The 12663-nt window shown below is 39.0% G+C and overlaps 1 protein-coding gene across 1 annotated transcript in view; it reads right to left on the bottom strand.

Moving 5' to 3' along the window:
• Positions 1-12385, bottom strand: part of si:dkey-3d4.3 (leucine-zipper-like transcriptional regulator 1 homolog) — a 31579-nt gene extending 19194 nt beyond the window's left edge. Inside the window, exons 1-2 of the mRNA XM_038282875.1 lie at positions 12267-12385; positions 3841-4027 (exon numbers count right to left, since the gene is read on the bottom strand). Coding sequence (XP_038138803.1) covers positions 3841-4009 — 169 coding nt within the window. The 5' untranslated portion in view covers positions 4010-4027; positions 12267-12385. The remainder of the gene's footprint in view (positions 1-3840; positions 4028-12266) is intronic.
• Between the last annotated feature and the right edge of the window lie 278 nt (positions 12386-12663).

Here is a 12663-nt window from a genome sequence, read left to right as displayed (position 1 = left end):
TCCACTGTGGTCAGGTTCTCACAAAGCAGGTGGGAAACAGAAGCTGACAAACGGTTCGTCGCAACGCACTCAGAAGACAAGAATGTATCCAGAACTAGGGATTCCAGTTATTGATGAATGGATTTATCTAAAGTTAATTGATGTTGATCAAAGATTAACTTATTATCCAAAATAATTGTCAATCAATTAATCTTAAAATTGATCCGTGATCAATTTAAGATGAATTTATAAGCGTATATTTTCTTATAAGACTGAGTTTTCTCTTGCAATAGGAAGATCTTTCCATAAAAGTAGGGCTAATACGATGAGTTAAAAAAAAGAAAAATATTTTCCTTATACATTGTTAAAACCTCTTACACCCTAAGGGGGTATAAATAAGTTTCTGCCTGACAAAAACACACAAAAGTAAATAACTTATAGTCTCAAAGCTATTAGATTTAAGAAGAAACTTTTGGTACGTCTGTAAAGGTAAGATGTCATAGAATGGTTTTCTGGTGTCAGCACCATTGTAGCTTTGACCCTGCCTGAAATATTAGGGACAAAATACAAAATATTTTGCATTTTTTGAACCTCGCCAAAATTTTCTTTGAAATAAACATTGCAAAACACTACCAAAATATTATTTATAGCACACAAAAGTAGTACAGACTTTCAAATCTAAATGTTGTGTAAAAATATACCAAAGTTGGACTCAATCAGATGAATCATATTTATTTTAGAATGGTATTAGTGAGAAATTTCTTAGGCGGAGAGGCCATTTTGGCACATTTATCCATAAATGTCACCAAACTGTGCCAAATGTGTTTTTTACATCAATACTGGGGGTTTGGTAAAATTACGAGGTCATGTAGCAGCTGGACCCGCCGGTGGGTCCGTAGGGTTCAAGGGGTTAAACTGTATGGCAAAAACAGGAACCATAAGGTTCCTGAACAAAATATCCATTCATCCATTTTATGTCACGCTTATCCGTTGCATAAGAATAAAATATGTTGGAAATGTATGATTTCTAATGAAAAGAGACGTAAATGTCAGGTTGGGTGGTGGCTTTGAGGACCCAAATGCAGAGAGGAGAAGGTACAGATGAGTTTGGATGATTTAATGAAGGTACAAGGGGAACAGAGGCAAAAAAATAAATACTGAAAACCAAACAAAAGCCAGTAAACGTTAGGGAAAATACTCGAGGGAAGTAAGAGACTAAAAGCAATGAAACTACCTCTGCAACACAACAAACCAGCACTGTATGAAGACTCAATCACACACAGGAACCCTGACAGTAAACCTATAAGGCTACGTTCACACTGCAGCCTGAAGTGACCCAAATCTGTTTTTTGGCCCATATGCGACCTGGATCTGATCTTTTTATTGCAGTCTGAACAACTCAGATCCGATTTTTTCCAATGCGACTCAGGCCGCTTGGCTATGTGGTCCGATACGAATCTCATATTTTCAAATGCGACCTGCGTCTGAACGGCCAGGTCGCATTTATCCAACCTGAATGCCATTAATACCCGACAAAGGTCTGTATTCTAGGTCTTGCTATGAAGAAGTAGCAAGAAAAACAACAACCATGGCGGACGATGATGCAGAAAGCAGTATTTATGTTTAAATTAGTGCTGTCAATCGATTAAATTTTTTTAATCGCGATTAATCGCATCAATGCCTGAGTTAACTCGCGATTAATCGCATTTTAATCGCACATTTTTTCCTGATTGAAAATCATTTAAATACTCTCGGTGACATACAAAAAAATACATACAGGCTAGGTTTGTGCCAATGTTCTTTTTTTAAAATGAAAACAGGTCACAGATACTGATTTATGCCATAGAAACATATGGCAAGAAGATGGGGAGGCATGTAGCAAAAAATAACAAATATGTAGCCAAAAAAAAGGCCCTGACAACAGGCTGATGTAAAAGACAGTCTTTACAGTCAATACAGTCTTTTGAACAAATACAAGCATTTTACCCTACTGCTATAAAATGCAGTAGAGTTAACATTAGATGTTAATTAACCAAGATAATAATGAACAATTTTCAATCAATACATCAAAATCAATAGATCGACATTACTAGATGGAGGTAGTCTATGCTCTAGAAAGTTACTTTTCAGCCTCTTAACAAAAATCTCACGTTAAAAAAATTATCGCCGTTAAAATGGCCTTGCGTTAACGCGTTAATAACGCGATAATTTTGACAGCACTAGTTTAAATATCTTGAAAAGATTGCATTTTTATGGGTGGGAAAGATCGCTAGATGCGCTCCAGCACTACCATTTATGTTTACTTCCGTCAACACAGAGCACGCTGCTTGTGACATCATTGCGTCCTCTACTGCGCATGCGGGACAACTGCGTTGTATGAATGCAGTTCACACAGGAGATCACATACAAGTCGCATATATTTAGAAATGTGAACGGCAATGCAAAAAAAGAATCGGATTTCACAAAAAAAACTGAAGTGAGCATCAAGGCCTGCAGTGTGAACGTAGCCTAAGATACAGGAGAGGTCGCTCCAACATACTGTCAGACTGTTTATTTCTTCGTTTTAGTGGAGTGGATGCAAACTGTGATGTAGCGTCCTGTTTTTGTGTAATCCAGACTTTATTTCTCAGATAGACTTGTGATGCTGGCGGCTTTTAAATGGCTGATTCTGGCTGATCTAATAGGAAATAAAAGCTTGGCTCTATGTAGTGCATTAGCTTGAAAAAAGGCTAGCAAATTGCTAGCATGTCTTTTTCTAGCATGTTTGTGTAATTGCATCAAATTGTTTATATCACAGAGTTGATTATTTGATAAGATCCCAGTCCAGAAGCTAATATCCACCATATCAGGAAGAAACACACAAGTCATCAAGAACAACAATCAAACCAGGAAGTATTCGCTTCAGATAAAAATATAAAGGATTTTGATAAAAGCCTACAGGTCAGTGTTTGTGAAACTATTTTCATCCAGAGGAGAGAATCTATATAGAATTTTACTTTCACTTAATTTTAAAAAATGAAACATAAAGCAGCTCAAAAGGTGTGAGATTATTATAATTTTTTTTAATAAACAAGCACAACTTTAAAGGAAAAGTCTGGTCAGAAAGAAATAATTAATGGTTCATTATTTATACCTAAAACTAATATGTTTGCTGTGATTTAATGAATTTAGGATTAATCAGTAAAAAAATAAAAACAATATTTTTCGCAGTCAGAAGTCAGAGTCTGGGAGCGGCCAACTTGACATCTTCCGGCAGTGACGTCACTGTGCGGTAAGCCTAGCGCCATTCTCACTGCTTTATAAGCAAAATCAATGGGAACTACCTCAATTCACCAGAGCTATAGTGAAACTGACAATGCCCACGTGCATGGCAGTCGGATGTTGGAATTCATCGGGTAAAAGTAAAAAAAGAGAGTTATTCCACCTTTCCGATTCCTGATCCTCCACGGACGGGTTGGTCGTTGGATTGCCAACTTGAAGAGGGAGGATTTACCAACAAACTTCTGGCCAGAGAAAAAACACGTAATATGTAGCCAACATTTGGAAGAAGAATGTTTTCAAGATGACTTGTTGTGACAAACACCAGATACAGCACTGGGACTTGATCAACAGCCGATACCGCATCGTGACGTCACAAACCAGTAGGTGGCAGTAGTGTTCTTTGACAAACATAGATGCCTCCAGTAAAGCACATTAAAATGATAATTACTCTGAATTAAAAACACTTAACATTTATTGAACAGTATGTAATAATTTCATATTTTAAGTACTTTCAGAAGTTTGTATTCTGAATATGCCCAGACTTTTCCTTTAAAAAGCTATATTATTAATGGGAATCATGTGTTCATTGAGGGCCTTTACCAACACTGTACTTCCAGAAGTCTCCCAGGCAGCTGTTGTCCCTTCCTCCCAGGACGTAGACGTCCCCGTTATAGCTGCAGCAGGCGTGTTTGCAGCGGTCACCCGGACACAGGTGGCTCTGAGGGAGCGGCGTCCACAAACAGGGACTAGTCTGACCCGTCCCTGGCATCTCTCAGCATAGCAGGATCTTCAACAATAAAAGAAGCTGGGTTTGTTTGTGGATAAATCAATCGACCAGAAACATCTTTAGAAAGGTGTAGAATTCAACCCTGTTGATACTTTGAAAATAATGTTAGGACATCATGTCTGTACTAGAACACATTTAGATCAACTCTGCCAATAGGTAAAACCCTGATTTTCTGTTTTCTGCCAAATATAAACAAAAAAAAAGCAAACTGTGCAGATAAGTTCAGAAATGGTCTAAGCAGATCTCCTGTGAAGACCCGCTGGGATAATGAGACATTCAACAGGTGACATTAGCAGTGGTTGTTATGGTAGCGGTGTGTACGGTGGTTCACCTGAGACGTTCTGACTCAGAACACCTGACTAATGATAGAGGAGGAGTCTGGAGAATAAAGAGCCAGACTCCAGAGAGAGAAACTCTCCAGTTCTTCGATAACCAGTGGCTCCTCTTCTAACATTTCAGCCAAGACTCTTCCGCCTGGCTTACATCAAACTTTAGAGATTAGTTTATTTATTTTTTCTGTTTTGGTTTATCCTCACCTGTGAATAAATGTGATAACATACACTACTGTTCAAAAGTTTGAGGTAACATTGAAATGTCCTTATTTTTGAAGGAAAAACACTGTACTTTTCAATGAAGATAACTTTAAACTAGTCTTAACTTTAAAGAAATGCACTCTATACATTGCTAATGTGGTAAATGGCTATTCTAGCTTCAAATGTCTGGTTTTTGGTGCAATATCTACATAGGTGTATAGAGGCCTATTTCCAGCAACTATCACTCCAGTGTTCTAATGGTACAATGTGTTTGCTCATTGGCTCAGAAGGCTAATTGATGATTAGAAAACCCTTGTGCAATCATGTTTACACATCTAAAAACAGTTTAGCTTGTTACAGAAGCTACAAAACTGACCTTCCTTTGAGTAGATTGAGTTTCTGGAGGATCACATTTGTGGGGTTAATTAAACGCTCAAAATGGCCAGAAAAAGAGAACTTTGATCTGAAACTCGACAGTTTATTCTTGTTCTTAGAAATGAAGGCTATTCCATGCGAGAAATTGCTAAGAAATTGAAAATATCCTACAACGGTGTGTACTACTCCCTTCAGAGGACAGCACCAACAGGCTACTGCGGGTAATATTTAATGAAGATGCCAGTTGGGGACCTGTGAGGCATCTGTTTCTCAAAGTAGAGACTCTAATGTACTTATCTTCTTGCTCAGTTGTGCAACGCCGCCTCCCACTTCTTTTTCTACTCTGGTTAGAGCCTGTTTGTGCTTTCCTCTGAAGGGAGTAGTACACACCAGAAGTAGACTGGTGAAGTATTAAGACTGGTCCAGAAGTATAGCAGAAAGAAAATGTTGACTTTATTTTGCATTAAGATGTTTGAGATCAAACAAGAACGATAATTTCCCAGCAGGGTGTCGGAGGAGGTGCTTTAACACAAGGGCTACTCAGACCATTTAACGCCACAGAGGTGCAACATGGCCAATGTGGAGTGAAACACTTAGGGCTGCAACAACGAATCGATAAAATCGATAAAAATCGACTTTTAAAAGCGTTGGCAACGAATTTCATCATCGATTAGTTGTGTCGCGCGATTATTGCGTCATCCGCCGCGCCGTCATCACTGCCTCTTGACTGAAAGAGGAAGAAAAAAAAATATGGCAGAGCGAGTCAGCGCCGCAGGAGCAGTGTTACCAACTCAGCGACTTTTCAGACCCCTCCAGCGACTATTTTTCAAAAAAGCGACTAGCGACAAATATGCCGACTTTTTACGGTGTCACTGGCGGCTTTTGGAGACTCTTACGTGAAAGCACGTATCGTTCCTACTCTGCCGTGGGGCGCCTCCCCCCGCTCCCGCAGGAGTCCCTCTCAGCTGCATTCAGAGCCTCAGCGTCCAGACTGCAAATGAAGCGCGCATGCACCGGGATTGACGGCGCAGATTGATCACAATAATTAAAATAGCCTGCGCTTTGTAAAGCGAAAAAAGTGATAACACGCAACTTTTTTTCAAAAGAAATGAACATGGCACGGAAGCACCATGTTTGTTTGGTTTTAAAGTGGGGAAACGTAACGTTAGTTTCTCAGGTAGCTCATCTGATGCTTTCCTTACCGTGTTAGTAGGTTACAGACAGTGATAAGGTTGGCTACTTATTTTACTTTTAATTTCATTTGAATTAGCTTAAGCAGCGTTTATATTTTCTTTATAAATAAATTAACTTGCAAATTATGAGGGCAAGGCTTTTAAAGTTTAAATCTTCTGGCAAAGATAAAGTAAAGAAGATCCTGCAATTTATGGAAGTAAAGCAGAATAAAATCCAGCAAGATCAGTAATATGTCAATTAATTATCTGCCACATTCCCATGTAAATATCTGTCTTTGGAGGATGTGTTTTTTTTTAGCACCCCTAGTTCTCTCATTTTTATTCCAAATACAATTTATAATTTGAACCACAGGGCTATTTTTATCTCTATGGTTCAGTATTTTCTCAGTAGCAACTTTAACTGCTATACTTTCCTGTCTTAAAAGGCAGAACTCTTCTAGTCTAAAAAAAACTTATTTGTTGAAATGGGGGGGGCCTATTGTTTGAACCCCTTAGAGGCTTTTAAAAACAAAAATGTCTTTTTTTGCGCTTTATGAAACAAAGTAGCCTATATTTTGTGGATGTACAGCTACATTTCTCATGTAAGTTTGCGTAGTTTTAACACAAACATTTATTTTTCATATTGCACCAGTACAGTTAATGAGCAACCTGTACTTGTGTGCTTGTTTGTTCTGTCTAAAATGTTTATTTTGGAATAAAGAGGTTAATATAAAAAATATTTTTTGTCCGATTCATCGATTAATCGAAAAAATAATCGTCCGATTCATCGATTTTTAAAATAATCGTTAGTTGCAGCCCTAGAAACACTACATTATTACAACATCAAATAATAACAGAGGCAACATAGTTCTGCTGAGATAGATTTGAAGTACTCTTTATTGACATTGACCGATCTATAAAATATCCCACTCCATCGGGGCCCTGTTTTAGGATGTCTGATTACCCTATTCTGAGCAGAAAGCAATTGATTTTTTGATATTTAGGATTTCGCCTTCAAAATCCACCATGGCAACAGAAGAAATAGTCACAAACTGGACATTTGTCGGCAATAGAACTTAATATATTAAAGACGGCAAATGGAGATTACAAAAAAATGAAAAAAAGGCCAAATTGATCCTGCTGCAAAGCAAGGAGATACAACATCGCAGAGATCAAGCAATGCATTAGAGCGATTTGATAGAACAGGGGAAACCATTTAAAAATCAGCAGGGTCAAAATAAAGAAAATCAACACCCAATAAGAGACATTTTTAACTATAATCTGTTACTTTTGAACAGCATTTAACACTGAACGAAAATTTGGTTTTTATGCTTTCTTGTTAAACATTGAATTTTTTTATTTTAAAAATATTTTACAAAATATAAAATTTTTCCATTTTGAAATCTAAAGTGTTTTTTGAAGTAAAGAACAACAATCGTTCAGTTTGGTACAGGTGCTGGTCATAAAATTAGAATATCATGAAAAAGTAGATTGATTTCAGTAATTCCATTTAAAAAGTGAAACTTGTATATTATATTCATACATTACATACAAACTCATATATTTCAGATGTTTATTTTGTTTAATTTTGGTGATTACAAATGACAACAAATGAAAATCTCAAATTCATCATATCAGAAAATTAGAATATTGTGAAAAGGTTCAAAATTGATGGCCCCTGGTGCCACCCTCTAATCAGCTAATTAACTCAAACCACCTGCACAAGCCTTTAAATGGTCTTTCAGTCTAGTTCTATAGGCTACACAATCATGGGGAAGACTGCTGACTTGACAGTTGTCCAAAAGACGACCATCGACACCTTGCACAAGGAGGGCAAGACACAAAAGGTCATCGCTAAAGAGGCTGGCTGTTCACAGAGCTCAGTGTCCAAGCACATTAATAGAGAGGCGAAGGGAAGGAAAAGATGTGGTCGAAAAAAGTGTACAAGCAAGAGAGATAACCGCACCCTGGAGAGGATTGTGAAACAAAACCCATTCAAAAATGTGGGGGAGATTCACAAAGAGTGGACTGCAGCTGGAGTGAGTGCTTCAAGAACCACCACACACAGACGTATGAAAGACATGGGTTTCTGCTGTCGCATTCCTTGTGTCAAGCCACTCTTGAACCACAGACAGCGTCAGAAGCGTCTTGCCTGGGCTAAAGAGAAACAGGACTGGACTGCTGGTGAGTGGTCCAAAGTCATGTTCTCTGATGAAAGTAAATTTTGCATTTCCTTTGGAAATCAAGGTCCCAGAGTCTGTAAGAAAAGAAGAGAGGCACTTCATCCACGTTGCTTGAAGTCCAGTGTAAAGTTTCCACAGTCAGTGATGGTTTGGGGTGCCATGTCATCTGCTGGTGTTGGTCCATTGTGTTTTCTGAGGTCCAGGGTCAACGCAGCCACATACCAGGAAGTTTTAGAGCACTTCATGCTTCCTGCAGCTGACCAACTTTTTGGAGATGCAGATTTCATTTTCCAACAGGACTTGGCACCTGCACACAGTGCCAAAGCTACCAGTACCTGGTTGAAGGACCATGGTATCCCTGTTCTTAATTGGCCAGCAAACTCTCCTGACCTTAACCCCATAGAAAATCTATGGGGTATTGTGAAGAAGAAGATGCAATACACCAGACCCAACAATTCAGAAGAGCTAAAAGCCACTATTAGAGCAACCTGGGCTATCATAACACCTGAGCAGTGCCACAGACTGATCGACTCCATGCCACGCCGCATTGCTGCAGTAATACAGGCCAAAGGAGGCCCAACTAAATACTGAGTGCTGTACATGCTCATACTTTTCATGTTCATACTTTTCAGTTGGCCAACATTTCTATAAATCCTTTGTTTTTATTGGTCTTCAGTAATATTCTAATTTTCTGATATGATGAATTTGAGATTTTCATTTGTTGTCATTTGTAATCATCAAAATTAAACAAAATAAACATCTGAAATATATGAGTTTGTATGTAATGTATGAATATAATATACAAGTTTCACTTTTTAAATGGAATTACTGAAATCAATCTACTTTTTCATGATATTCTAATTTTATGACCAGCACCTGTATATAAACAATTTCCTGATTCCCATATTTTATAAAACACCTGAAATGACAGTTTGTTATTTTTCTTTTTTCTGTCTTAATGTTGGCAGTGGGCTTTAGGCTGCCCTGCAAGGCTTTAAACCTGGGTTTAAATGGAGACTAAGCCATTCTCAAGCACATGTCAAGGAGCTCATTTTCAGCCTGGATCCAGATTTATTTTTGATTCTGTTCATGGTGGAGAATCCTGCTTCACAGCAGCAGGTTGAGCCAAACATCCTCTAAATGTTCAGGGTCATCTTTGAGCACGCCATTTCACTTTTCTGTCACCAGTTCACCGCAGTTCTTCCAGCAGTCCACACTTTCTCTGCTCTCTTTTTCTCATGGTCTTCTGCTTCTTTCCCATCGCCCGGCTTCCCACAGGTTTGCCTGCTGTGTCTAAAAGTAGCAGCAGCAGCAACATAGACTGTCAGCTCATTGGCTGATTTGGATCACATGCAACCTGGTGCTGGACGCTCTGGAGGGCTTTACCGTGTTAAACGGAGAAGCGGCACAAGTGACGTTAGACACTGTCGACCGACAACATGCAGTAATTTATAAATGTTTTAAATCAAGTTGGATCCAGGTTAGCCAGCAGGTGGGTCCAGATCCGGACCCCTGGACGCTAATTCGTGACCTCTGGCTTAGAGCGGTGTGCTTGTGGTTGCAAGTACCAGGGTCGATCAGCTGTGCTGCTGCCATCAAGACCTTTGTTAATAGATGTTGGAGATCTGCTTGTTTTCAGTGTAGTCCTGTTTCTCTGACTGTGACTGGCCGGAACTGGACCCAACCTGATTTAAAACATTTATAAATTACTGCATGTTGTCCGACGGCAAAGTCTGATTTCACTTGCGCTGCTTCTCCTGTTTCTACGATCAAACTGTCTGGGACCAGGCTACACGTGATACAAATTAGCCAATGAGCTGCGTTAGTCAGGGCTGCTGCCGCTAGCTAGTTATAGACACAGCAGGCAAACCTGTGACAAGCTGGGCGATGGGTAACGATGATGAGAAAACGTTAAAGAAAGTGTAGACTGCTGGAAGAAGCGCGGTGAACTTGTGACAGAAAAGTGAAATGGCGTGCTCAAAGATGACCCTGCACATTTAGAGGATGTTTGGCTCAACCTGCTGCTGTGAAGCAGGATTCTCCACCATGAACAGAATCAAAAATAAATCTGGATGCAGGCTCAAAATGAGCACCTTGATATGTGCTTGAGAATGGCTTAGGCCCCGTCCACACGAAGTCAAAACGAACACGAAACGCTAATATTTGCCAGAACGTTTGTCGTAAAGACGGAGACGTAAAATAAATGTGATCGTCCACACGAATGCATGAAAACGCTGCAAAATGTATGCCAGGCCTGTAAGTGGCGCTGTGGTGCCAAAGCAAAAATAGGCGACGAAATGTTGGGCATGCGCACTAATATTTATACATGGTTGCCTTGCGGGTCCATTTTTGTGGTCAAATTCAGGTGCTGAACTATGTCGTCGATATTGCTCTGTTCTTCCTGGAGATATTCCAGAAGAAGAAGATTCTGTTGTAAGCCCGACAGCAGGGTGAGTAGCATGAGCAGCAACCATTCAACACAGTACGGCGCCATTGTTGTTGTGATACTGTCTCGCGCATGCGTGTTTAGAGGCGACGCTATGACGCATGCGTGTAAAAAAAAAAAAAATGCGGTTAGAGCTTAAAGATGGAAACGCGAAAACGGCGTTTCAAAATCTTCCCACTCTGAAGGCTGAATAAAAAAAAGATTGTTTACAGACCCCGAAACGCAGGCTTCGTATGGATGTGAGGCTGGTTTGGTGAAAAATTTGTGCGTTTAGGCCAGGGTTTGACTTCGTGTGGACGGGGCCTTAGTCTCCATTCAAACCCAGGTTTAAAGCCTTGCAGGGCAGCATAAAGCCCACTGCGAACATTAAAATAGAAAAAAGAGATAAAAAAAACAGTAACAAACTGTCATTTCAGGTGTTTTAAAAAATATGTTTATCAGGAAATTGTCTATATACCAAACTGAACGATTGTTGTTCTCTACTTCAAAACAACACTTTAGATTTTAAAATGGAATTTTTTCTTTTTTTATTATGCTTTTACTTAAAAATTCAATGTAGGCCTATATCATGGATGCATAAAAACCTCATTTTATTTCAGCGTTAAATTCTGTTCAAAGTAACAAATCATAAAAAAGGTCTCTGGACCTTTACTGGTTGATGATTTTCTTTATTCGGACCGGCTGAATGTTAAATTGGTGACCCTGAGCTTCTAACCATGCTTAAATTAGGGCTCAGCAAACAGCAAATATGCCATTTTTAACCCTAACCAATGTTACACACCCTATTCAGAGACCTTAAGGACCAGATACCCTATAGAATCATTCTATCACCCCTTTAATACAGAGTCTGTAGGGTTTTATGTACCTCTGAAAGAGATGAATATTTATTGCTCAAATCAAGATAGTTTCTCTTATCCTAGAAAATTAATCACGTCACATTCTTTTCCATAACAAAACCATCTGAAATGTTTATCTGATATGACATGATAATGATGCAGGGCTCCAATTATCGTCACGTGACTGATGTTTCGTCACATTTTGGAGACCAAGTTGTTTCCTCCGATTAAAATGTGGCTTTAGCGAAGAAAGGAGAAGGTTTTTCAAAGTCAAATGAACACATTTACCATAAAGTTCTGAAAACAGGTGTTATAGACGCGAAGCTGCTGTTAACAGTCAGTAAACGGTCAGTAAACGGTCCTCGGTGACAGCCTTTACAGGCAGGACAGCCGCTTTAGATGGAAAAAAACGGTCCGCAAACTCACAGAAACACCAACAGACATTAGCTTTGTAAGCCTGAGGATAAATATCCCAATATATTCGATAAAAACTTTCATTTCCGCTTATTTAAGAAACTGTTTTAAAGAGGATGCAACTTGATCTTTAAGGATTCTCTACGACCGTTAATCTGATTCGTTTAACGCCAATAACACATCAAACATCATCAAAGTGTTTTGCCAAAAATAAGTTTTATACTAAGTTTACAAATGTATCCGTAGGTATGGTTAAAGAAACATAAAAGTCTGTTCTTACGGTAACTTTTCCCGGGCCTCTTCCTCTCGTCTTCTGAACGGTGAACAACTGGTGCGTTCAAGAACCTGTGGGAAATTCCTCTATCAGGGAGCGGAAACAGCATTCAGCGTAATCTTTTGATAGCAGTCTATTCTGTTCGGATTTCTGGGCTGCGCCTTCCAGAGGATGTTGGTCTAATTGGACTGTATCCTTTGAAGTCCTTGAAAGTAAGGAGACCGGAAGAACTTTTCAAAACTGTTTCTTTTTATGTATTTTTATTGTGAAGTGAACAAAAACTTCACTCGTGAACCCAGAGTGGAATAAGCATAAACAAATAAAAGCAAATGTAATGATATAAACCAACATGCTGCTGTCATTTTGCACATCTCTGATGTTTCTGCTATTTTCAAATATCAAT

Source organism: Cyprinodon tularosa, unplaced genomic scaffold (genome assembly GCF_016077235.1).
Source record: "Cyprinodon tularosa strain WSP-4 unplaced genomic scaffold, ASM1607723v1 ctg189, whole genome shotgun sequence".
NCBI lineage: Eukaryota > Metazoa > Chordata > Actinopteri > Cyprinodontiformes > Cyprinodontidae > Cyprinodon > Cyprinodon tularosa.
Note: the sequence above shows the minus strand (reverse complement) of the source record. Positions and strands in the feature narration are given on the sequence as shown.